General features: G+C 42.8%; 1 protein-coding gene across 12 annotated transcripts in view; it reads right to left on the bottom strand.

The window, feature by feature from the left end:
* NCOA1 (nuclear receptor coactivator 1) overlaps window positions 1–27,907 on the bottom strand; it is a 334,422-nt gene that overhangs the window by 102,155 nt on the left and 204,360 nt on the right. For all 12 annotated transcript variants that reach the window (XM_039530434.1, XM_039530433.1, XM_039530438.1 and 9 more), the window contains 2 exons: window positions 22,680–22,785; window positions 15,441–15,607 (listed from right to left, as the gene is read on the bottom strand). In XM_039530434.1, coding sequence (XP_039386368.1) covers window positions 15,441–15,607; window positions 22,680–22,768 — 256 coding nt within the window. In that variant the 5' untranslated portion in view covers window positions 22,769–22,785. The remainder of the gene's footprint in view (window positions 1–15,440; window positions 15,608–22,679; window positions 22,786–27,907) is intronic.

Below are 27,907 nucleotides of genomic sequence, written 5' to 3'. Positions count from 1 at the left end.
TCTACATGACTGTGCAAGCTCCAGGGTAATGGAAAATTGGGCCCTGAGGAACTTGACTCATGTATGTTTGCAAGACTGGGCCTAATAACCACTTCACTCTGTTTCAACCTATGTCTTTCATATAAAGCAAAATCAAAAAACAGAGGTGACCCCCTTTCTGTTGTCAGTGACACAGCAGTCACGTTCTGCTCCTCTGGTTTATCAAGGCTGGGCCACTCTTTCCTATCATTTCATTCATCCACATGGAAAACACTGGGAATCCACCAAGAGTAAGAGGACAAAGCAGAGGGAATGGATACTTTGCTGGCAAAATCATTTTGATCCACACAACAATTCCAGCATTTAATCACTTTCGGTTATCCAAAAATTCTCAGCCTGCCCACGAACTAAAAATCCAGCCTTACATATGCTGGATGATGCTTGAAACCAGATCACAGAAATTCACAGATCTAGTCACGGGTAGGACTCCTGACAGATGAGTATATTTTCCAAGGCACAAATGGGAGCTGGGCACCAGGCTCCCCACTGGACAACCTTCACCAACTGAATATCAATGGGAGATGAGTGCCTACACTGCCCCTCTGCACCACTGAAATCTCTTAGTATTTCTATGAGGAAAATATTTGTAGAGCACAGTGCAGTCTGTAACAACGCCTATCTCCCTTTTGCCCACATTCGTTTGTTTCACCCAGATTTTAACCCAGATTGTAAACTCCTTAGGGACTGTCTTTTTAAGACTACATACGTGTAATGGGCTTCTGTTCCCTGACTGTGGCCTCTAGGTACTACCATAGTACAAATAATAAACAAAATCTTAACAGGTTATAAAAGTTTATTTTAATGTTTATTTTTAAAAAACTGATCGAAATGAAAGTAACTTTACAAGTAATTTTTTTTTAAATCAAAAACAATGTTTGCAAATTCTAATGATTTTGGACCACACAATAAACTTAATTTTATTAAGTCAGGCTAGTAACAGCCACAATGACCAGGTCTCAAGAGACAAGGACATTGTCCAGTTAAAACTTTAAAAACAAAATAAAGTGTTCCAGCTGTGCTGATTATTAAAACAGGAATAATGGTTAAAATCAAATTTACTTTTCACGGTATGCCCCACCATGTTAATAAATAATAATAATAGGAGATATCCTATCTCCTAGAACTGGAAGGGACCCTGAAAGGTCATCGAGTGCAGCCCCCTGCCTTCGCTAGCAGGACCAAGTACTGATTTTTCCCCAGATCCGTAGGTGGCTCCCTCAAGGATTGAACTCACAACCCTGGGTTTAGCAGGCCAATGCTCAAACCACTGAGCTCACTGACTGCAGTTCATTCCAATTAGACAAAGAACACTGACTAGCCAATGCTATCTTCTGGTCCTCTTACACTAGCAAAATACTGCAGTGTTTGATTTGCAAACATTGGGGCCAAACCTGCACCCTTAACTCCTCCCCCTGCTAAGCACTCCAAACTCCACTGACTTCAAAAGACAACTGAGGATGCATCATGTTGCAGGATCAAGCCTCCATTATGATTTACACTGTACTCTAGAGCCTGCTAATTGCCTTTTATAGAACAAATGCATAGATCCCAATGCTGATTCCTGCTTAAACCAATGCAAATCATGAGCAACTCCAATAAAATCAATGCATTTAAACTGGAGAGATCAGAATCAGGCTGACGGTTGTACACTGAAGAGACCACAGTCTAATTTTAGACTTGACAACCTTTCATGCAGTTTTAATTAATTAATTAAAAATCCCTTAATTAATTAAAAATCTTTAAAGAAGTTTGAATTTACTTTATTTCCAGGAGCCATTTCCACTTGCATTGCTTTTCATACAACGTTCTGTTGTTGGGTTTGGGTTTTTTTACAAACCCTGTATGATTAAACTTCTGTGATTTATTTGAAAGCAGTACTTCAGGGCCCCAATCTGGGATCGGGCCCCTTTATGCTAGACACCACACACGGTCCCTGTCCCAACAGCTTACAGCGTAAGAGAATCAGACTGACGTGATCGGCTCCCTCCAGCTCTAACTCCACAGTGAGCCTCACCCAGTCACACTAATACCTGTTAGACCTAGGCCTAATACAAGGTTTTGCAAATTACTGAATAAGGGAATTTCACCCCCTGCAGACGGGGGTGAAATTTAAGTGCTATAGGCCATGTGCTGGCCCCCTGCACAAGGGTGACTGTCATCCTGCTCTAAAAACAAAGTCTCAAAGGCTCCATTCCTAGACTATCGCCATATATGGTCATTTAAAACCACATGGTATTAATGCTTAAGTACAGCAAAGCCAGTTCAAGCTACAAAACGTGTGGTGCTTCGTGTTGCTTAATGCATACAGAGGAAGAGCAAGTACCTAATTAACGTCTTCAATTAATAGTGTTTCTTTTAACCTTAAACAGAGAATTAGTATTTAGCAGACAACTTTTATTGCCCCACAAATCACTTTACAAAAAAATGTACATTTCAGTGAAGACAGGAAGTTTAAGATTCTCCAGATTTAATGTTGCAGGCAACAGACCTAATCACATCATCCTACACATAACACAGATCATCTAGTTCATATGTGCTCTCTTCTAAGGACCTAATCCTGACAGATGCCCATTACCTAAAATTAACCATAACTTCAACATAGCTTGTGGGTGTTCAGCCCTGCTCAGGATCAGGCCCACATACAATATATGCAGAGACTTTGGCTACTTAGGAGAAAATGACTTTTCTTGTAGTTTTGCATCTTTGAAAAAAACATCTCACAGGATTTTCCCTCTTGGGTCTCTTTTTTGTAGTGAGACACCAAGAGAATTTATATGGATTAAGAATTAAGGAACAACATTTAAAAATAATTTAGAGCTTCTCTATTTCTGAACATAGCACTTCCTAGTCAATGCACTGCTACAGTATTTTATTTACTGCAAGAGTATCATGTGTGAATTTCAAAATCCCAAGAGCAGTTGCATTCCAGCAGAGAGATCCTCTAGGTATTTTGTTTACCTGATTTATTAAACAGAACACATTACACTTGACTGAGATTACCATTGGTGACTAAAGCATGCAAACGCAAAACCATGACAAGAAATTGTCAGAGGTTATCAGTGCAGGTCTCTGGCACGCAGGTGAGTGAATAAGATGTCATTTATACTACATTCTAGTTATAGTTTTTTTGGGGGGGGTTGGTTTGTTTTTTTTAAGGGGAGTAAAAAATGGATCAGAGTTCCTAAACTGCACAGAGATGATGTAACCACTCTGAAGTATCTGGTATTGGTCACTGTTGAGAGACAGGATAATGGGCTAGGTGGTTCAGAGGTTTGAGCCAGTCTGGCAATTCCCTACATAATGATCCAGAAAGTAGAACCTCACTATTCTCCAACTGCGAGTAACTCCCATCGACACAAGGGATCTGCTTCTTAATGACAGGGAGAAACTGGTTGTGTAGCGTCGTGCTGCTGACCATGAGGCCCTTGATTTCAGAACTGCTTCACTGAATATAAGAGTATTTGATTTCAGGAAAGCAAACTGTATGGGACTGTGAAACCTAGGGCCAAATTTTTTCCCCAAGTGAGGAGTACAGAATTTAGTCCAGGATTTAGAAATCACAATGCAACAGGAGGAGTATTAATCTACATCCTGAATCATCCCCTCCTGGAGTAAAACCCAGGGTTTTACCTATGTCTTCAGGGGAAAGAAATCTGCACGTTTCTCCCTGACCATTCCATTGTGGGGGAGGAATTATCCCAACCCCCTTAAGGAAGAGATAGTGGTGGCCATCCACAAACCTGGGAAATCAGTGATCATTGGAGGCCAGGGCAATCTGCCCAAAGATCTCACTAGGCTTCCATGCTAGTGCTGGCTCCTAGAAGCCTTTCCCTGGTCTCTGGAACTCCACCTAGCTGCTACCACTCCAGGGACCCCTGGAAGAAGGGACATTCCTCAGAAGAGAATTAAAATTTTTATTAAAGCTAGTGTTAAAACTATATAATACACAAGTTGAGAAAAGAGCATGTGTACATCTGGGTATAGTGCTTAGATTTAAAAATAAACTTTGTGTTTGTGGATAAAGTCATATGATACATAGAGTATATAATCAGCACTAACCCAAATTTAGGAGAATACATTTAAGAATACAGTTTAGATATTAGCATCCAAGTATTCGGGTACATCACTCATGGAAAGTTGTACAGAGAGTTGGTTGTGGAAAGCAAAAATATATCAATGAATGAAGATTGTCCCTCAGTAATTGAGAATTAGGGTAGGTTGTCCATTTAGAAAATACAATCCACAAGAGAAGTATTTCAGTTACTTTCCCCACTTCGCTTCTCAGCATCCCTCCTAGTATTGCCGATGACTGGTGATGTGTTCTCTGTAGCTGTCCCTTGACCATCTGATGGCGTCCGACACCCTGAGTTGCTGCATCAGCCGAGTGTAGCGTTGACCAATTTTGAATTCTCTTAACCCTCGCTCGTTACTGGGGTCCCATGCATGCAAGGCTCCGATGATCAGCGCGTGTCTGAATCTGGTAACCCCTAGCTCTCAAGGTTTCAGCCAGAGGGGTGTATTTCTCTACCTTTCAAGCTCAAGCTGGGGTCCTGTTCTCGAAGGGCACCGTGATGTCTACCAGGATGATCTTCTCCTGGTCCTCATTGGTACTGACGATGTCTGGTCACAGTTGGCTGTCGGTTCCAGGGATGGTGGAGTTTACAGCAACCTTCCCTACGGGTGGTGGGATGGGTCTGACCAGGCGATCTTGGATGGCATTGTGTCACAGCTGCCAGGCTCTGGAATGGGGCTTGCAGCTACATAGGACGTGGGGTAATGTCTCGTTGGCGTAGCCGCATTTCCTTTATCGCTTGTCCCGATTCCCCTGGCGGACGGCTCCGTTCAGTGGAATGGAGTTTCGCTGGGTCCCGTGATGAACCTCCAGTCTGCAAATCAGGTGAAGCTGCCCCCGGGGAGGCGGACTGGAGGGGGGACAACACAATGTGTCTTCTGAGCCCTACTATCTCTTCCCCATAGACTTCCCATTCTCTGCTCCACTCCCATGAATGGACCCTGGACCTGCAGCACCCCCTCTGCAGGGTACAAAAGGTGGGGATAAGGCTGTGGAGACAGATGACTACCCTTTTTTTAAAAGAGGGGAGATCCAGGCTCTAAGAATCCCCTCTGTGTGCTGGTCTAAGGTATTCTGGTGGGGGAAGGAGGCAGAGAACCTTCAGAAGAGACCATAATTAAGACAAAACAGACATTCCTCTAAAAAAGAAAAATGCAAGAGATAAAGCAGTAGCCAAGACGAGCATCTGGAGAGACTGCTCAGGGAACTAAAGGCAACAATCCTGGCAAAGGGTAGAAGTAACCAAGCAAGAATATTTAGAGTAAGCTGATGCTTGCAGGGGAAGTTACAGACAGATAATTCCAGACTATGAGTTAATGCTGCTGGAGGGCTTCAGGAATTTTTATCAGACTATCAGGAGAAAAGACTAATTCTGGAAAGAGGAGAGAGAATAAATGAATGGCAATTCTAAGGATTTTAAAAGGCTGCTCCACAGCTAGAACAAAATCATTCTTTAATAAGACAACTAATATAAAGAAATGGATATGACTAAGATCCAATGATGAGATCGCTATTGATCAAGAATACTGGAAAACTGAATACTGTATATGCGAGTGTGTGGTCCAGATGCTAAACTTCCCAGGATCTTACAATCATTTCCAAATATGCTTACCAAACCACTGGCTATTATTTTTTTTAAAAGGCCTGAAGAAGTTGGCAGGTACCAGAGAGAATGGGAAAAAAGGTAAATGTGATACCAGTTTCCCCCTCTCCCCTCCCCCCCCCCAAAAAAAAGGAAATGAGAGGTCCAGACAATTAACATCCATCACTATTATTTCTTATTCGTATTGAGGTAGAACCTAGAGGCCCCAAACAAACGCAATAACGAAAAGACAGTTCCTGCCCCCAAAAGCTTATAATCTAAGTATGTGGTGGCAAATGAGAGGTGAATACAACAAACAGATGAGGGGTAAGATAAATCCATACGTTTGACATTAATGTTCAGTGAAATAATGAAATATTTAGAAGAAACTATGCCAGTGACAGGAGCATAATGAAACCATGAGCACCTCACACCTGAGTTTTATAAAGATGAAACCATGCTATAAAAATCTTAATCTTTTGGTACATAATTACAAAATGACTGGATGAAAGAAATGCAGTGGATGAGAAATTTTTCTGTCTTAAAATCTTACTTGAAAAGATAATTTAGATCATTTTGAATATGAACGACATTACACGAACTGAAAAGTAGCTGACAGACCATAAAGGAAGGTAATTGACAAAAAGTAATGTAGCAAATTGTGGGAAGTGATCATCATGTTTGAGTAGGAAGTTACACAATACTAGATACTGCAGCAGGTGTATTAGGTGTGATCATCCTAAGCGAGGGAACCAAGCCAGAAAATCCCACTCAAAGATTCCCAAGGCACAAGGTAGCTCCTCATCACCCCTCAATCAGATGGCCCATAAAGGGACAGGAATTGTTCAGGGCGTAAGAAAGGAGAAATGGGCTTACATTCTGTGTGTAAAAGGAAGCGTAGGCTGACTTACTGACAATGAGATCTATCAGGCTGTGGAATACCCTCCCAAGGCAGGGGGATGTGTGCCTCACAGATGGATTGGACAAGACCAAATAATACATCTTCTCATCTCTAGCTTTTATGATTCTATCAGACAAGATTAAACATTTTTAATTTGGAATTAGGGGGCATGTTCTGAGCAGAAGGTGCTGGGAATCAAGTACATATTTTCCACCTACACCGGACGCTGAACATTTATCCTGCTGTGTCACCTTTCACACCACAGGCGCTTTGGTTGAGTCACACTGTCTTGAAAGCATGGCTGCGTTAGGCTCAAACTGCAAAAATCTGACATCCTGCCAAAGAGTAAAGATCACACGGTTTGGCTCTTTAAGTCTGAAGAGAGTGACATTTCTCCTTCCAGACGCACACCATGACCAGAGAGAAACAGGGCTCTCAGGAAAGGATTGGGAGGTTTCCTCCACAGCCAAAGACCTGGCTTCCCAGCTTGGTGTTCTGCAGTCATTATCTACTTTGGATTCAAATTAACACCAAATAGTGACAGCCTGAGTAATAACCATTAGAATTTCTTTTTCTGTGGATTTGAGTTTGTTTGGTATTTTCCCCATTTGTCATTAATAGATGTAACAACATTGTGTTCTTACAACAGGCCATCACATGTCTCATTGAGTTGAACACAAACATCAAAGACATAAGAACGCTGTGTGACATGGAGACTAACATCAGAAAGCCGTTAGAACGACAGAAGAATAGAAGAGAAAGATGATCTTGTGCTCAAGGCTCCAGGCCAAGTCTCCGCAAATCTGGGTTTATTTCCTGGCTCTATAACAGATTCAGCATGTGAACTTGAGCAAGTCACTTAAAGTCACACATATCCCAACTTCATCAAGCTTCCACTCTAGTGCAAAACCTTTCCAGTGAGCTTAGCAATGTGCAGCAGAATAGCTTTCCAAATTCATGGAATGTGTGACACATGCTGATCTGTTGACATAATTAATACAAACGCATAGGAGGTTAGTGGTTTTTTGTTAGAGTCTGAGTTTGACGAAGATGGGGTATGTATTGCTTTTGGCTGTCTGTTGAGGACGGAAATGAAAGACACACAGAGTGCTGGAGCAGGTTATCAGCAATGCTACAGGCAATGCGAATGTGCGCAAGTCTCTCCCTTAAGTTCTTATTTCCATGCTTTTCAGGTTGTGGATGTATAAGGTGTGTCCTGCTGCTGCCTTAACCGTCACTAACCATAGGTTTTGTTTGCTAATAATAATAATGAATTTATCCTCAAAGGCTACTCAGATCAGGTAGAAATTGGACAGAAAGTGACCACAGCAGAGTGGATATTGACTGGCAACTATTCATTTAGAAAGAAACCTTGAGGAGGAAAGAACTCCACCCAATCTTCAGGCCCAGCACGAGGCTCCAGAATACAGAATTTCATGTTCAAAATGAGTTTGGTGGGTCTCAGTCTAGTTCATACAGGATAAATGTCCACATGGCAAAAAACGGCATAAAAATGGTCACTAATTGGAACCCTTGTGGACAATCTCAGCACAGTCCATTAGGGCTAAGGCCTGGTGTTCTAGTATGTGCCTGGGAGCTAGGAAGTCTAACAGAGCGCTAATCCCTGTTCTGCCACTGGCTTGTGGTGTAAACTTGGGCAGCCTCTCTGTGCCTCAGTTTCCTTGCCTGTAGAGTGCATATAATATTTGCTCCCAGTATTCCTGTGCTGTTTAATTTCAAGCTCTTTAATAAACATACACAGAACCATGCAAATGTTATCATCACTACAGAGTGAACCATGGAGGCTAAATTTCTCTCTTGTCCCTGACAGGGTCTCCCCCAACTCAGACTGAAGATGCTCCAGCAGGGCAGCTTCTCAAAGCTGACTCCCCCATTGGCCTTGCTGAACCTGGTCAGTGGATGGAAGCAGTCAGTCCAGGGCTGTCAATCTGCCACCTTTCACCAATGCTAGATTCACTTAAACGTTTTATTTTCTTAAAAACCAACTGTATGTGTTACTGCACCACCACCACCCAACAAGAAACTCAGTTATATTGAGGTAGTGCACAGATGCCTCAATGAAGGATCAGGCCCCGTTGGTTTAAATGCTGTACAAAGTGCCCCAAAGAGCTTACAGACTAAACATATGACGAGATAGCAGGTGAGAAACAGAAGGAGGACACTGACAGCACAATGGGGGGGAAGGATAGCTCAGTGGTTTGAGCATTGGCCTGCTAAACCCAGGGTTGTGAGTTTAATCCTTGAGGGGGCCACTTAGGGATCTGGGGGAAAAATTGGTCCTGCTAGTGAAGGCAGCGGGCTGGACTCAATGACCTTTCAAGGTCCCTTCCAGTTCTAGGAGATTGGTATATCTCCAATCATCATATCTGGTACAACAACAATCATGAGAAAATAATTCCTAGTCCACCATACTATTAAAATATCTTAACCTGATTTGTGGTTTTATAGGCCGCACTGTAACAGAAATACTATTATTAAAGATCTGCAAACTGAACCTAACACTACCATACCACACACAGGATGGCAGGGGGTTCCCTTCTGCCATGAGAACCCCTTTGTCTGCATGAACAGCCTGAGAGTTCATAGTTGCCTACGTAGTATTTATAAGTGGTACGACACACGGTCACGGTAGCCATGGAATAAACTCCTTTATTTTGGCGACCATGGGATAAATTGACTGGGGCTACCGGGTGCTATCTAAATAATAGACATACCAAATACTATGGACCCAGAACAGGGCATGCACCTGCTGAACTAATGAACACAGAAGTAACTGTGGTTCTAAACACTGATCTCCACAGAGCGCTAATGATGAACTACAGCACAGCAGGCGCAGAAGAAAGCAAACAGCAAAAAAGCAAATACAGTGGGGGAAAAAGGTGGTCCCCCTTGAATATTCTTTGCTGCAGATTTACTCGTAATGCATGTTAGGAGGGTTTTCAAAGACAATCCTCTGTGATGATGTTAGCGTTAGTAGATCCTGATCAAAAGTTCAATACTATTTGATTTATGCTATTAAGATGCTGCATTTAAACTATCACTTTGGAAAGAAATTAAGCACTATCAATGGAGAGGTGTTTGGAGCAAAGGATTGGGTGACAGTCTTAAAAAGAGACACAGTTAAGGTTGGTAGATCTAAAAGGGAAAAAATACCATCTCTCTGACAACAGATCCACCAGCACCAGGGACTTCCCCGCCCCCTCCTTCCAGAATCCTTCCCACTATTTGTTTTGTAACACAAAGGTTAGTGCCTTCACACAAGGAATTTATTTATTTAAAATTTGGAAAAAAATATCCTTCCTCAAACCAAGACACACATCCCAGGAGAGTGGAGCCGCACCCTGTGTTAGAGCAAGGAGTAAGTCTCTCTTTATCTGGCTCTGGGGTGACCTCACCTGGAACAATATGTTCAGTCCTAGGCATCTCACTGCCAGAAAGATATTGATAAACTGAAGGGAGTTCAGAAAGAGCAATAAAATCACTGGAGTTGGATTTGTGACGGAAAATTAAATAAGCTGAATCTGTATACAGTAGTGTGGGTAAGTGAGGATATGAGAACAAATCAGCAAACATTTGAAGGTTGTAAACACCAAGGAGGCAGAAGAATTGTAAAGTGTGTGTTTGAAGGTAGGAAGGGGAAGAGAATGTAATGAGCAGTGAAGAGATTAAATTAAAAAAGGGAAAAAATCAGAGTGAATTGGGAACCACTTCCTGACTCCATTAACCTCTGGAACAGTGTCCTGGGGGGATAATAGAGCCCCCCACCACTTGATAATTAGTAGCAGTATTCTGCAAATAGGGCCTAGAAGTCTCAGTGATGGGCCAAGGCCCCACTGTTCTAAGCACTGTACAAATATGTAACAAAAAGATGGCCCTTCCCCAAAGAGCTTACAATCTATGTAGGCAACTAAACAATAATAGATAGATAAATGCTATCATGTTGTGTGTTCAAAATACTGCACAGACATCAATCCTTACAATACTTGTTTGGGGTAGGTGAGTAAATATGCTACCCATTTTTCAGATGAGGAAACTGAGGCATGTAAAGGTTAAGTGACTCGCCCAAGACCACAGAGTGAGTCAGCTACACAGCCTGGATTAGAACTCAGCACTTCTTGATTTTCTACCCAGTGCTCATTCCTACAGACCACGCTGCCTTTACTGGCCTTTTTAAAGTAACATGGACAAAGCACTATAAAATGTACCATTTCTACTGTATAGCAAGCAGGGCCTTATCGCCATAAAGTCATCTCTTTCTCTCCTCCCGCTTGATTTGCAAAACAAAGACTGATTAAATCTCAGAAGCAGGAACTTCTTGGATCTACATCCTGCCTCTCTAGGTCAGCTTTTAAGGATTACTCTCAACTGATTATTAATACCTTATCTAGCAAGCTGATTTAAAGAGAAGTGGCACAGATCTGTGTAATGGACCTATGGGGGAGACAGCACCTTGTATGGGTTGATTTACATTTGGTAAGTGCATCAGTATCATCCAAGTTATTTCATGGGTCCATCACCATGACGTTTGGGAGTCTTCCTGCAAAGCCCTTAACAATGTGACTAGCATCTATCATGTGGCCCCACATTCATCCAGAAAAAATCTCTCCACCAAACTCATTATGGGACAAGTTTCCCAAATTCTTGGAAACTCCAAACTTCTGAATCTATCCCAGCTCTGCTGCCTCCAGGCATGCCCACAATAGCAAGCCTATTAAAAATATTATGTTCAACAAGACACCTGGATTCAATTATTTTTTCCCTTTCACTCCAATGTTATGTGTGGCCCAAATGACTGCAGTGAGCTTTTGTTCTCGTCCCTGTCTAAGGGACTTTGCTCAAGCACTGTCGAAGGCCTGAAAAACAGCATTCACAACGTTGCACTAACTCAAAATCTAACAACTTTTGTGGGACAGATGAGTGCTGAAAAATTAACTTTCTGGACCCTTCCTCCGCTGCATTTACTGCTGTCTTGGCAGATGAATTTCAGGTTGTTGCCACAGCCGCAAACTGCTTGTTCTGCCAACTGTACATTACTAACATTGGAAAGTGTCCAAACCTAGGAATCTTTTCTAAAAGCATTTGCTTCATACTTTAAATAACAGCCGCCAGGCGTGCTGGGGGATGGGGAGGGAGGGCTTAGCTGATATATGTGATGCATTTACAAGATTTCCTGCCTCCTTTAGTTCCTCCACCATTTTGTGGGACAAAAAGAAGTAAGATCCTGCAGAGAGAGAGACAAAGATGATTTTGGGGAGGAAGAACAGAGGAGATGTGACCTCTAAATCTTCAGGAGAAACAAACTCTTAAAGGCTGACAGTGGGGGAAACTTCCACTAGTGAGTGAACACTTGGCAAGAAGCGGCTGAATTGTAGATTGTTTCCATTCATTATGAGCTTACACCTGCTGGCTCCCATAACTTTACAATTTGCAGAGAACTCTGTAAGTGCTCTGCACTCAACACAGGCTTTCATTTAGGAATTTTCTAACAGAATTTAAAGGGATTTTGTCCCCCACTATTTCACTTAAATTCTCTCCGCCTCTGCTGCTCTGTTTGCAGGTTCAATGTAACATTTCTCCTTTTCCTATCAATTATGTTCCCCCTGGGCAGATTATTTGAGTTTGCTGTTTTGTTTTTTTTAAATTAAGCATTGCAACAATAAAACTGGATTCTCATTTGTATATTTCCCTGGGTTAGTGTTGTACTGTCCACCAAAAATGCCAACAGGTATGTGGCCCAGTGCCAAGAACCCTGCCATACTCTGGTCATTACTGGCAAACAAGTTCAATTCCACAGGTGGGCTCCCTAACAGACAACCAACTGGATGCTCAGATGAGCTTTTAGGTGCATGTGTGGTTTTTTAAGAGCTTGTCTTGCCTACATGCAATCACTATATATATAAATGTTTGTAACGTAAGACAAGCTTTACACACCTAAGTGCCCATTTGAACACCTGCATGTGGGATGTGGATTTGTAATTCTTGTGTTAGTGAACACCTGTTGCAGTGCATTCGGAGTAGCAGCACAGGAATGAAGAGCACACAACAAACTAGCACACATTCTCACACTCTCTCTCACACATGTAGGTGTCGTAAAACTAATTAATTCCTTAACATCACACCACTGCCAAGTGGGTACACGCCACTTAAATGTCTTGATACCACAAATATAGAGCTTTTCATTCAAGAGAGTGCGCGCACGAGCAGCTCTTAACCCATTCGGTTGCCCAATGATTACAGATGGATGTTCTTAGACTTCATCTGTCCAACACATTGCAACACATCAAGCTGCTGACTTGACTCGACCACCCAATGTGCTCCTTGCCCCACGCTGATGTAAAATGCTCCATTATTTCTGTATAAGCCTCAGGTCTCAGTCCCATCTCTATACCTATGGCAATAAGCATGCTCCTGGCTGCTATCGCCTAGCTGTGGCATCAAGGACTGTACCTGTGAAAGCTTTCACTGTGTTTCTGAGCGCTGTCATAGGCCACATTAAATGCACTCACAAGATGCATGTGACCCTTTTCCTCAGGCAGAGCTTTGGCTTCCCTTGCTCTAAACAGATAATGATGCAAGTCCTCTGGCTCCGCAGTAGATGCTCTGCCATTCACAATGCTTCCAAAGCAAAACCAGAACCTAAGCAATCAGCTGACACTAAGTGATTCTTTGACTGGGGCTACATGGAAATAAAGACAAGGGGAGAACAGAAAGGAGATAAGGAAACAAAACACCACACGTGTAACATTCAGTACAAATGCAAGTATTGAAAAAGCTTCTCTTGACCCCAGCGCAAATGTACCGACATTTCAACAACTCTCCATCACCTTCTCAGACTAAATGCCTCTGCAATTAAATGTTTGTTAGCTAAGAAAATGCAGAGGTGAAATTTCATTTCTTCAGCAGTGTGGTGCAGTACCAAATAAGCCGGTAATACAGAACAAGGTTCAAGGAACAATATTTTTAAGTAGCGCTTGTCCTAGTTAATGTTCAGCCCTGCTGTGCAATGTCAAGAAAACTAATGAATACTGAAATGCCAGTAACTAAGAACCTCTTAAGTATTTACCCATTATGAAATTCTTAACAGACTTCAGCCGTAACCTGAATGAAATCTGAAAACAGTCTCCCTGTTTCTTCACGACGACAGTACGGCTAAGTAACACACAAAACACATACAACCTCGCTGAAGAGCTAAATAGGATTGAAGTTAGCGCACACACAGACACAAGCCAAGTACGGTGTTTATGAAATCTTCAACATCTGTTACAAGGCAACAATATTTAATTCTGAAAATGTCCAGCATGAATTTTGGCAAAAGGAATTGGCAGAAGCTTGGGCAAGCCTGTCTTACCACTGTTACTAATGGGTGAAATTCACCCCAAGGACTATGTGATGGCTGCCCCAGCCGGGGACCGCCAGAACTAAAAGCATGAGCTGCTACAGAGTGAGCACAGCTGGGGGCTGTAACAACTCATATCCTCTGCAGACTGGCATAGAAGGGGACCTATAACATATACTCACTTGTGGGTTCTATATGCAGCACTTACGCCTGGTTTCCTAAGCCCTTTGGATTTATGTGGTGCATATCGTTGGGGCTTGATCTGCACAGGGGCGAACTTCAACCCCGAAAGGAATACTTCAAGTGACTTTCATCTGAGGAGCCCAAAGTGCTTTCCTAACAATAAATTTAACCTCACAAAGGTGAAGGACGGGAAAATTATCCCTGTCAATGCAACGGCTTCAAATGAGGGAGAGGTGGGTCTTTTTCAGACAGAAATGATTCTTCTCTTAATTTTGTTTATGGTGCCCAGACACATCAGTAATGGATGGATGGATAGGTAATGTTTAGATTCATTTTGCAAATGGGGAACCATGTAAGATGAAGTTAAATGAATCGCTCAAGGTCACACAATGCGAGCATGTGGCAAAGCTGGGCTCAGTCCTATTGCTGTAACAACTAAATCACTGCCCCACATTCCCAGATCTTCAGCACTGCAGAACTCCTTGGGATGCAAAGCAAAGCTTTCATTTACCGACAAACTGATATAGAAACATCCCCCTTTTTTCTTTAAAGACCTCCTCATGTCACGTAGAAAGTTTGGGGAAAGTGTTCTATTCAGAGAGCATTCTGAACGTCTCCTTCCTCTTTTTAAATGACTAGGGACAGTGGCACAAAAGTTGGTCTTTAAAGAGTTCATTGTTTCTGGTGCTTTCTCCTTGCTTACAGTCACATAGAAGAGAAGTCTGGTCTAGCAATACAAGCACAAGACTGGGAGCCAGGAAAAATTTCTAAAATCTAATCCCAGCTACAAAAGCCACGCCTTCCTCAGCCTCTCATCCTACCCATCTTTAAAATGGGTCTAATGCCTATGTACCTACCTCACAGTGACATCAGAGATTCATTAGTTAACACACTTGATCCTGTAAACTTCACTTTTAAGAGCAGTCCTGTTCAAATTAATGGGAATGCTCATAGGAGGAAGGATGACTTCTGTGAATTCAAATTGGGCTCAGTGCTGGTAAAGCACTTCCAGGATAAACCCGATAAACTCGGCATTAGAGTGTGCAGACTTAGTGCTTAACAGATCACTCTGGAAACGAGGACATCATCACAAACAGAATATTATGACTTCAAGTAACCATCTGCAGAAACAAATGATACTTTCTTTCATGGAAATGCCTTACAAGAAGTGGGAGAAGAAAAACTATATAAAAGAGAATTGTGTCTATGTCATGGTTATTGTTTGTAACTTAATCAATGCTGCAGATGGGCTTTAGCATGGTCTTTCTATCAGGCTCACAGCCAGAGAGTTCAATTCAAGCCTTACCTTGTTCCAACCTCTTCATCTGCTGGATTTGGTCGACCGTCTTCTTTAGAATCTTGCATTTGTCTGGCTTGACACTCAGGGTGTCGATGTCACCAATGTTTGCCGAGAGCAGCTCCGCCAGCTCCTCTAAGTATTTATTCTCCTGCTCCCGGCGTCGCTTTTCATTGCTGTGGCAAAACAAAACTCCAGGTTAATGACTTTCCCGCTGCTTCCCCCAAACAGGCATGTGTGTCTTTAATAGGCACCCGGAAACTTTTCTGCTTAGAGACAGGACTGTGCTGCAATCTGAATGTCTACAAAACACAGGATGAATTGGCTCAGGCCCTTGTCTATTTTTATGCCAAATGAGTCACGGAACGAAAGCCCAGGAAGACATGCACAACGCAGACTCAAGTCAGACATTCCTCGCAGAAGATATCTTTATAAAAACCAACTTTCAGGACTCCTTGCTTATTTCAGAAAGTGAACTATGAACCGGCAAAGCCACTCGCCTTGCCAAAGCTAGCATTCAAGCTGGTGCAGAGCAGTCCTAACTTCACACACAAAGGATCAACAAAGCCCACTGAAGTCAACTAAAAATATAATGTGAATCAACAGTGGCAGGACTGGGATGAAAAGTAGTATTGCTACTGGTATCATCCCAACAAATGCCAACTGCATCTCTGCTCCTTGAGGTCAGAGCCAAACGAGAGGGCCAAATACTTCTCCAGGAACTCTTTCTCTATGGCAAAATTCAGAGGTGTGGACAAACTGCAAACAGCTGAGCTGCAACTTGGCTCTCATGAGAGTCCCTCTAGAGACTATAACATATTTCTGGGCCAGAGACACTGCGAGCAGGAAGAGTGTAATGAACTGTGCTGTGACACACACGCCTCCCTCTCTATCACTAACCTCTATTGGGTGGAATCAGAACTGCTCAAATGTGCATCATAGGCCTTATACTGTTAGCAGCTAATGGACTAGTAAGTAAAAATGTACATATACACACTATTTGCTAAATCAAAGTCCTTATAAAAATAGTCAAATCACCTTCCTTGCAACCTTTAGAAGGACACAGAATAATAAATTATTTCAGAAAATACTGTCTAAAAATGGATTATTCTCAGTAATTAACAAGCTGATGTGACATGAATGGTAGGTCACAAACAGGCCACAATTTTGAAACTGAACTAGAACAGTTTCCAGCTCATAAGACAAATGCTACAAATTACATTCATCGGATGGAAAGAGAAAGGGAAAATTAAAAGGGATATATGTTGGGGACTGAAAATTATCTGAGCATGCAGTCAAGTTCTGTCCGGCAAGTGCAGAAGGTTGTGCAGAGGAACAAGCTAAAGGCTGCAGAAAGTGATCAGTTTCATCTTCTGTATGTGGTAGTCACTCTGTTAAAAGTGGACACGTACAAAATGCTTACGACCAGTGTACAGCTAGCAGCACTCTGATATGTCTGCAGCTACTGCTTAGAGATTATTCCAGTCCCAAATATCCAGCCTAGTACACACCCACACTCATATACCCATAGGAAACTCTATGCACACACTGCACAGATGTTCTGGGGTTTACAGATTTGTTCCTTTTTCGTATTCAAGCAATATTATTAATTTTTTTCTGCTAGCCCTGACAGATATGCACTGTCCTCTTCACGGTGGCTTGGATGCTCTGTAAACAACTAACAGTTGCACACAGTCCTAGATGGACCATCATGCCCCTCACCGTTCTGGAACTCTGGTTCTTCCCTGGTGCCTTCATTAGACTGAGGTTCACCTTCCTACACTTTGTTGTCCTTTCTCCTTCTCCAAACCACTGCACATAGGGTTGAGAAGCGAGAGAGTTAACTTTCTGATCAGCTGATACAGCAGATCAGCAGCCAGCTGGTCTCCCAGAAGAATCTGTATTTTGAAAAAAAAAAAATCAACTATCTGACCATGGGCAACTCCACAGAGTGGAGGAAAGGAATAACATTTCTGGTCTGGCTTGCCAAATCTAGGTAGCTTAGATTAAGTCAGGCTGCCTGTTAAGTGACAGGTAACAAGTGACTGCTAGGCCTTTTCAGGGAGACAGGCAGCACTGTCCAATAACTTTTACAGGATCCGATCATGATTGGCTGCTAATTCAGGAGTGTGTATAGTTACATTCATTCTCCCAGCAGGCAGCTGACCACAAAGTGGCAGCTGTATCATATCCAAGCAAATAGTTAAATGTTAATGTGAACAGGCTCGTGGCTAGTTTGAGTTCCACCTTCTGCAAAAATGGTTGGGTCTGTCCAAGCTACCATCTTATCCTCTTTTTGTAACCGGTATCAGTGACATCTGAAGTAACTTGTGCTCTAGGAAGTGACCCACTTACATCAAGGGAAGGACTAAACTGTGCCCAATTACATTAGCTCCAGGGATCTAATGCACTTGGCAGGGGCCTAGAGGTACGGGAAAGAGAACATCTATCTGAAAAGTGTGATCTCCCCACCCCCACATGCATTTCAAAGGAAATGTTCTATTAACATACAAACAGAACAGGAGTACTTGTGGCACCTTAGAGACTAAGGCTACGTCTATACTACCCGCCCGGGTCGGCGGGTAGCGTTCGACTTCTCGGAGTTCGATATATCGCATCTCATCTAGACGCAATATATCGAACTCCGAACGCGCTCCTGTCGACTCCGGAACTCCACCACCGCGAACGGCGGTGGCGGAGTCGACAGGGGAGCCGCGGACTTCGATCCCGCGGCGTCTGGACGGGTGAGTAGTTCGAACTAAGGTACTTCGAGTTCAGCTACGCTATTCGCGTAGCTGAACTTGCGTACCTTAGTTCGACCCCCCCACCCCAGTGTAGACCAGACCTTAGGGTATGGCTACACTTGAGAGTTGCAGCGCTGGTGGAGGCTTTCCAGCGCTGCAATTAGTAACTGTCCACACCTGCAGGGCACATCCAGCGCTGCAACTCCCTGGCTGCAGCGCTGGCTGTACACCTGGGTTTGCCCAGGTATAACGAGTGCAGCGCTGTTGCTACAGCGCTGCTCGTAAAGTGTGGCCACACACCAGCACTGTTATTGGCCTCCAGGGTATTAGGAGATATCCCAGAATGCTTTAAACTAAATTATTCCCTTTGTTTTGTTATGCAGCCTCTCTTTGTTTTGTTGTGAACGCGGGGCTCGGGCTCCAGGAGCTGCTTATCTAAAAAAACAAACACAGCTCCTGTTTGCTGTGATCAGTCTGTGAACAATCAAATGAGATATCCCCCTGCCTGCCTGATTCACAGGGGTTGAGTGTTTGCTTTTTGCTTGATGAGAGAAACAGCAGCGAGAAAGGGAGTCGGCAGCTGTTTATCTGGTCTGCAGGCTGTTTGCAGTTAAAGAGTTAGAGGTCGGGAAAAGTTTCTGATTTTGCAAGGCAGGGAGCCGATACACAGTGTCGGCTCCAAAAATCCACTCTCTCTCTCTCTCCCGCTCCCTGTCACACTCCACTCCACCCCACCCCCCTCTTTTGAAAAGCACGTTGCTGCCACTTGAACGCTGGGATAACTGCCCATAATGCATCACTCCCAACAGCGCTGCAAATGCTGCAAATGTGGCCACACTGCAGCGCTGGTAGCTGTGAGTGTGGCCACACACCAGCGCTGTCCCTGCACAGCTGGACGACCAGCACTGTAACTCTCAAGTGTAGCCATACCCTAACAAATTTATTTGGGCATAAGCTTTCGTAGGCTTCATCAAGTGGGTTTTAGCCCCCAAAAGCTTATGCCCAAATAAATTTGTTAGTCTCTAAGGTGCCACAAGTACTCCTGTTCTTTTTGCTGATACAGACTAACACGGCTACCACTCTGAAACCTATTAACATACAGTAACTACTCAACAGATCATTCTGTCAAGAGGCCAATAGATTTTTTTTTTAAGTCACCAAAGAGAAATATGAGGCACAATGCCAAAGGTCTGAGATTTCATAAGTTAAAAGGTAAAAGTATGAATTAAAGAAAAAAAAGAAGAAAAACTGCAATCAATCTGTTTGCAAAAACAACTAAAGCAAATCTAGTCGATCACTTTATAAGCAAGTCACAGAAACACCCCACATACCACACTGAGCCATGCAGATGAATACTGAGCAGCAACCAAGTTCACTGCAGTGAGTCATTTTGCAAAACATTCAGACTCACACACAGGTGGGTCCTTTTTGCTTATTGAAGGGCAGGTAAATGTCTCAATAGAGTCGAATAGGTATTTCAGTTAAGGTCAAATTAATTTCCTCCCCTCTTTGCAAATCAAAAGGGAAAAAGCAGAAAAGCTACTTGTTGTGGGTGAACTCATTTGGTGAAAAAAACCCTTAATGCCACTGTTGCTGTGGCAACTTTCAAGTTGTGGGAGGGAGAATAGGCCAATTTTCCCTACATAAAAGCATCAGGAGAATATTATAGCAGTGGGCTGTTCTTTATGTCTCTGGAGTATCATCACAGTAACTGTGAAACCGTCCAGGCTTTTACACAGGAATTCTGAAATTCAAGTAGCTCCGTAGCATGCGATACTCCAGCCTTTGAACAAGATGTGGAGCAGGAAGTTGTCTCTGCCAGTCACCGGTGGAAGTTAAAAATCTCATTAGCACTTTCTGAAGAGAGTAGGATATAATGCCGGGGCACCGGCCAACATTCCCTCTCCCAGGGAAACACATTCCAGAGTCTAAATCTGTGAGAAAGCTCCTAATAGCTGCCATGTTTGCTTACAGGTATCCCAGTAAGCACTCTGCATAAGACCCTACGTGTAGGGGTCTCCTTAAAATGCAGAGAAATCACACAATTTTTGCAGGTTGGTCACGGCATAAATAGCAAATTTTTCAGATGTGTTACACATCTGTGAAATTTCCTATTTATGCTGTGACTGACCCATGAAAAATGTGTGATTTCTTCGCAGCATTTCTCAAACTAGGGGCCCGGACCCAAAAGGGGGTTGCAAGCCTATTAGGGAGTTGCAGTATTGCCACCCTTACTTCTGTGCTGTTGCTGGTGGCAGCGTTGCCTGAAGCTGGGAGGCGGGAGAGTGGCAGCTGCTGCCTAGGTGTCCAGCTCTCAAGGCAGCACCACCACCACCAGCAGCACAGAAGGTTGGCAATACCGTGCTACCATTATTTCTCTGCAGCTGTTGGCTGTAGTTCTGCCTTCAGACCTGGGTGCCCAGCCAGCAGCCACTGCTCTCTACTCTGCCTTCAGAGCTGGGCGGACAGAGAGAGGCAGTACTGCTGTCAGCAGCTGCAGAGAAGTAAGGGCGCCATGGTATTGCCACCCTTACTTCTGTGCTGCAGAAGCACTGCGTTCAGAGCTAGGTGCCTAGACAGCAGCCATCGCTCTCTGCTCTGCCTTCACAGCTGGGCAGCCGGAGACCATATTTCAAGGGTGAGACCATTTTTCACAGTCCATGATGCGATTTTCACGGTCACGAATTTGGTAGACCCCTACTTATGTGTGAAAGGAGCTGTAAAATCCATTCTACTGTCCTAGCCTGCTCTTACTCTGAATATTCTTAAGGATTTTCTGTATCTGTATAGTAAGGTTTCTGAGGGAGTGATCGCTACAAGAGTGGAGAATGAGAAAGTTAGTGAGAAAAGACCAATTTCAGTTGTAGCCATGTTAGTCTGTATCAGCAAAAGGTGCCACAAGGACGCCTAGTTTTTTTTAGTTAGAAAATAAATGCATGGCTGGTTTAAGGACTTTACTATTGGGCTGTGAGCCAGGTTTCTTAATAAAGAAAGGAGTTATAATAAACATAAGAAAGCACATTCTTATTTATTCAGGCAATGGAGCCTTCAAGAACAGGCATACAGGCCTTCTTCGCTCCACAGACACTAGACATGGACTGTGCTTGAGGGACTAAGGGTGTTCATTTCTAAAGGAATGATCTGGATCCACTTGAAACACTAGAATTAATGGGATTGGGCTCTAAGGCAGACTCAGGGTTTTGATTCAAAGACCTGCTCTCTTACACAATGGCAGAAATGGCAAATGTCTCACCAGTACCATAAAGTCTTTGCTAGGGATGGAAATAAGTGCTACCAGAAAAGTGTTTCTTATAGAATTACTGCAGTTTACACCAGCTGTATTGTTTGATTTTTTTAACTTGATGGCATAGTTAGGCTATGAACCCAAGTCACCATTGTAATTAGGCACTGCTGGAAGACCTGGAAATTCTGTAGAAGATTCACTGCTAGAGGAGGGGAGAGGCAGTCACTGAAAAGTTGAGTAGAAATATCTGAAGTTAATAAACAGAATCATCTTAAACTCTTTACTAGATTATTAACTTACTGCCACTTACATTTACAGTCTAGAAACTTCACAACTTCAGTCAAACACAAAATGTCCATACATGTGCAAAACTGACAGAAAGCAAACGCTGAGCATTGTCTCTGCACTTGAGCAAAACAGCTTGATAGGTAGCAGTGGCACACACTTAACCGTGGCACTAAAATGCAAAAAACTCTTTCCTAACATAGGGTGCACCAAAAAGGAAACAGCCAGACTTGACAGATTCACACCAGTGCCACCAAGGGCCACACAGCATGACAGTCATTTTAGCTACAATGCTCACAGCTACATAAATCAGGATGAAATACATGTAAGATTTGCTTACCCTTAACCAACTGGCAGCATAATGGAAAAATTACTGGGAAAGCCACACAGAGTAGATTTCTAGGGCAAGCTGAATTATGAAAGGAATCTGCCATTAGGGCTGTTTGGACAATCACATGGAAATGACTATAATTTAGACTAACGTGTCTCCTGAATGTACCATGGTGTAAAAGAATCTCATCACCAAGGTCTTTGGAACCTGACAGAAATATGCGTTGCTTGGGCACCCTGTAGGGAGGCATAAGCCTTGGGCTGACCTGAAGAACTCACACACAGCTTTGACATTCACAAGTAATGCAACCATCCCTAACTCATACCAAGAAAGCCCTCTCGATATCTCCCCATGCCACCACCAAGTGCTCTCAATTTATAAATCAATCAATTAACTTTGATAATGAGCCTCTATCATCAGTTGCCACCTAAAAGCAAGAAGAGCAGATGGGAAGTTATATTTCCATCATGTTCCCTCTTCCACCACAGTCACTGATAAAAGTAGAGCTGAGTTCTGGTGGGAAGTGTGAACATTTATGAGTAGATGAAACCTGCTCCATCTGCTCAAGCAGACGGGACAGAACGATGTGGTTAGAATGACAAAGTAGCCACGTGGGAGAAATGGATTTGGAACAGAGCACGTACCTCTGGGCCAACGTATCACATGGCGACCCCTTCCTCTTCCGGGAATCAGGGTTAGCAGGGTCTGTTGAACTGTCCCCAAGGCCACTCATGTTGAGCTACTTTGCACCTGTACAGGAAAGAGAAACACGAATCAGGAACCTGACAGGGGGAGCAGCTTACAACCAGGTAATGAATGATTCAGACACAGGAATGCCAGACAGCAGGAATCCGGTGACCACTGAATAGTAAACTAGTCCAGCAGCCAACTGCTCTTAACGTTAAACATCTTCTCCCTAATCTCCCACCAGAACACGGTACCTTCTTCAGTTTAAGCCTTGTCCCACCAACTTGTAAAGGAAGCTTACGTAGAAAGCACCACAAGTGGAGAAAAGAGACCATGTGTATTGCCACCTCCATGGTATTTCTCTCACACAAGCCCTCACCCTTACCACATATCTCTTTTCTTCTATATGATATGGCCTGAGCGCCCTCAGTTTCCCCTGCCCCCATAACTTTTAAATCTGGTTCTTGTATCATTTCCATTGGCCTTCTCTGTTTTTTCCCCAATACCCTCAAACAATAAGGGTCAGCATAGCACCCAATACTCCAGATATGATCTTCTTAGGGCTCTGTGCACGGGAGCATCACCAGCCTTGTTGTTATGAGAGCACTCTATATACAGGGGAGAACTGATTTTTTTTATTTTTTTTTTGGCAGTCTGACACACAGTTAGGTGATTTTCAGTTACTCCTTTAGCATCCTCTGGTTTCTCTGATTTCTAGATAGCTGCCCCACCCCCTCACATTTGCATCTGTGCTATCTACTCCCTTTCTCTCAGAGTATATGACTTTACATTAATTGGAAATAACTCATCTTGCTGGATGTAACATCTCCCCCTCACAAAAAAAAATACTTTCATCTCCCTTTGCAGTTGGGCTTCTGTGTTTGGTACCTCTTCCATTTTGCATCAGTGTTGATTTAAGACCTTCCATTAGTACAGAGATTCCCAGATTGTGGTAGGCCTCTAGGTGACTGCTCACATGGCAAGCCAGTGGCGCTCTATGTTTCCAGCTCCATTAAAAGAAGCTTTTTTAAAAAAACAACCTATTATCATTGTCCCATGAATACAATTGCTATAGATGCTGCAGCGATGGTATGGGATTATCGACGGAAGGAGGTGGGGTCCATGCGAGAGGATATAGAAGAAGTAAGTGTACTTTAGACACCCATTCTATTAAGATGTGGTCCGCACTAGGAAAGTGTTTGCAAATCCCTGCCCAGCAGCTTTAATAAAATTCCTAAGCAGTGAGGGTTACAATAACCCATTTGCTACCACTCCCCAATTAGGAGTTTTTAAAATACAACCTTATTTTTTTAAACAAAGAAGTGACAAAATTCCAAATATACTGACAAGAATTTTCAAAAGTAACTGGTGATTTGGGGTATTTCAATACAGTACCTGATATTACTATCCTGCAATTTCTCCATATAATGTAGGCTGCCTTTTATTTTAAATATTATTTGTACTGCCACAGCATCTAGGCACCCCAGTAATGGACTAGAAGTCCACTGTATTAGGTGCTGTACAAACAAAAATAAAAAATAATCTCTGCCCCCAAAGAGTTTACAATCTAAGCAGAAGAGAAGAATCAACAGATGGCTACAGAGAGACGGGGGAGTACAGGGAATCAATGAGGCAACACTGGTCAGCAGGATACACAGTGATCTCAGCACACCGGCAGTCTAACTGTTGTCAAGTTTTTTGTAGACAACAGAGCAAAGGAGAGACTTTTAAAGAAGAATTTGAAGGACAAGTAGCTTTATAGATGTTTACAGGAAGCTCCTCCCAAGGGTGAGGGGCAGCATAGGAGTAAGCATGAAGGTGCTTGTTTAAAAATTTAACAAATGGGCAAGGGATGCTGGCATCATGGGCTGATCAGAGATGGGGATTGACATCTCACTGCTGAATCAGAGATGATAGGTTGACAAGCAGCTTATATCTGATTCAATAGAGAAATGGGGGAGGGAAAAGAGGGGGTAACATGGCAAAGCGATGGGCTAGGAGGATGATCTTTGCAGCAGCAGTCGCCATAGATATAAGCGGGGCGAGATTGCATTTGTCAAGGCCAGAGAATAGGATGTTGCAGTATTCGAGATACAACATGTTGAGAGCCTGGATGAGAGTTTTAGATGTATGGGTGGGTAGAAAAGGCCGTATCTTAAGGGTGGTTAATTAGCTTTCTTTCTAGCACTGCTAAAATCCAGGCCACCCATTCTCTTAAGTTATTAATCTATGTTTTTAAAAGTGGGTTATTTAAAAAAAATTAAACACTTAAACCAATTTGAGAGACAATCCCTTCCAGATACTTGCCTCGTGGCTTTCTACACTCAATGACACACACAGAAATTCCCAAAACAAATGATCTGGTAGTAGTGGGGGACTCTAACTACCCAGACATCTGTTAGAAAAGAAATACAACAAAATACAAAATTTCCAGTAAGTTCTTTGGAATGTATTGGGAATAACCTTGTGTTTCACAAGGTGGAGGAAACAGGCAGCAGGAAAATCATTTTAGACTTGATTCTGACCAACAGAGGAATTGGTTGCAAATCTGAAGTGGAAGGCAGTTTGGGTGAAAGTGATCATGAAATAACAGCTTTCATGAATCTATGTAAAGGAAGGAGTAAGAGCAGCAGAATAAGGACAATGGACTTCAAAAGTGCAGACTTTAACTAAAAGAGCTGCTACCGAAAGTCCCATGAGAAGAAAATCTAATGGAAAAAGAAGTTCAGGAAAGCTGGCAGTTTCTCAAAGAGATGTTAAAGGAGCAACAGCAAACTATCCCGATGCAAAGAAAAGATAGGAAGACTAGTAAGAGGCTAAAGATGGAGCTATATTGATTACCTGACAATAAAAAAAGGAATCCTACAAAAAGAGGAAAGAATGGACAAATTGCTAAGGAGAAGTACAAGAGAGTAACACAAGCAAGTAGGAATAAAAGCAGAAAGGATAAGGCACAAATGAGTACATCTAGGAAGGGACATAAAAGACAATAAGGGGAGGTTCTTTAAATACATTAGGATCAAGAGAAAGGCAAAGGAAGCGCAGGTCCTGTACTTAGCAGGGACGGAGAGGTAATAACAGACAACATGAAGAAAGCCGAGGTGCTTAATGTCTATTTTGCCTGTATTCACTAAAAAGCTAAATTGTAACCAGGCACACAAAACACAATTAATATTAAACATCAGGGGAAGGAACGCTAGTCAAAGTAGGAAGAACAAATTAAAGAATATTTAGATAAATTACATGTATTCAGGTCATCGGGACCTGATGAAATTCATCTTAGGGTGCTTAAGAAACTAGTTGAAGCAATTTCTGAACTGTTCGCAATTATCTTTGAGAACTCATGGAGGATGGATGAGGTCCCAGAAGACTGGAGAAGGGCAAACCGAGTATCTGTCTTTCAAAAGAGGAACAAAGGGGACCCGGGGAACAACAGACCAGTCAGCCCAACTCTTTACCTGAAAAGATACTGGAACAACTCAGGGTTGTGAGTTCAATCCTTGAGGGGGCCATTTGGGGATTGGTCCTGCTTTGAGCAGGGGTTGGACTAGATGATCTCCTGAGGTTCCTTCCAACCCTAATAATCTATGATTCTATGAAATTATGAAACAATCAATTTGTAAGCACCTAGAGGATAACAGGGTGGTATATAATAGCCACAAGGATTTTAGAGAATAAGTCATGCCAAGCCAATCTAATTTCATACTTTTACAGGGATACGGGCCTAGTGGAGACGCCGTAGATGTGATATATCTTGATTTTAGTAATGCTTTTGACATATCCCACATGACATTTTCATAAACAAATGAGGGAAATGTAGTTTAAGTGAAATTACTATACGGTGGGTGGACAACTGGTTGAAAGACCATATTCAGAGTAGTTCACTGTCAAACTGGGAGAATGTATCTAGTAGGGTCCCACAGGGGTCTGTTCTGGGTCCGGTACTAGTTGATATTTTCCTTAATGACTTAGATAACGGATTTCAGAGTAGATAACGGAATGAAAAGTGTGCTTATAAAATCTGCAGATGACACCAAGCTGGAAGGGGTTGCTAGAACTTTAGAGAAAAGGATTAAAATTCAAAACAACCTTGCCAAAAAGAAGTATTCGTCTGAAATCAACTAGATGAAATTCAGTAAAGACAAGTGAAAAGTACTACACTTAGGAAGGAAAAATCAAATGCACAACTACAAAATGGGAAATAACTGGCTATGCAGTAGTACTGCTGATAAGGATTTGGGTATACAGGTACAGTGGATCACAAATTGAATATGAGTCAACAATGTGATGCAGTGTTATTATAGCTGTGTTGCTCCCAGGATATTAGAGACACAATGTGATGCATTTGAGCAAAAGGATATTATTACTCTGGGGTCTATTAACAGGAGTGTCATACATAAGACATGGAAAGTAACTGTCCTGATCTACATGGCACTGGTGAGGCCTCAGCTGGAGTACAGCGTCCAGTGCTGGGCACCACCCTTTAACAAAGATATGGATAAATTGGAGAGAGTCCAAGGGACTGCAGCAAAAATTATCAAAGGTTTAGAAAACCTATGAAGAACGTTTTAAAAACTGGGCATGTTTAGTCTTGAGAAAAGAAGACTGGGGGAGGGGAGGAGAGAGAAAGACCCGATAACAGTCTTCCAGTATGGTTAAGGGCTGTTATAAAGAGGACGGTGATCAATTAGTCTGCATGTCCAACGAAAGCAGGACAAGAAGTAAGGGCTCAGTTTGCAGCAAGGGAGATTTAGGTTAGATATTAGGAAAAGCTTTCTAGCTATAAAGATAGTTAACCACTGGAATAGGCTTCCAAGGGGGGCTATGGAATCCCCGTTACTGGAGGTTTCTAAGAACAGGTTAGGCAAATGCCTAACAGGGATGGTCTAGGTTTACATGGTCTTGTCTCAGTGTGGGGGGCTGGACTAAATGACCTTAGAGCTGGAAGAGTCCTCAAACATATCTATGATTCTGGGACACACTTACTCAGCTTTGTATGGCTTAACAAACCAGATACTCTCAAAGGGTCAGATCCTGCAAGATGACAATCACTCACGACTCCCACTGGCTCTAAGGGTGGGATTTTCAAAAGAACTCAACACTGGCATAGCCCTGCCCCAACTGCAGGCAGTGATAAAACTCCCATTGACTTCAAAGGGAGCAGAGTTAAACCAACACTGAGTCC

The sequence above is a fragment of the Mauremys reevesii genome, linkage group 3 (genome assembly GCF_016161935.1).
Source record: "Mauremys reevesii isolate NIE-2019 linkage group 3, ASM1616193v1, whole genome shotgun sequence".
In the NCBI taxonomy this organism is placed as follows: Eukaryota; Metazoa; Chordata; order Testudines; family Geoemydidae; genus Mauremys; species Mauremys reevesii.
The sequence above is the reverse complement of the archived record's forward strand: the minus strand, read 5'-3'. Positions and strand labels throughout refer to the sequence as shown.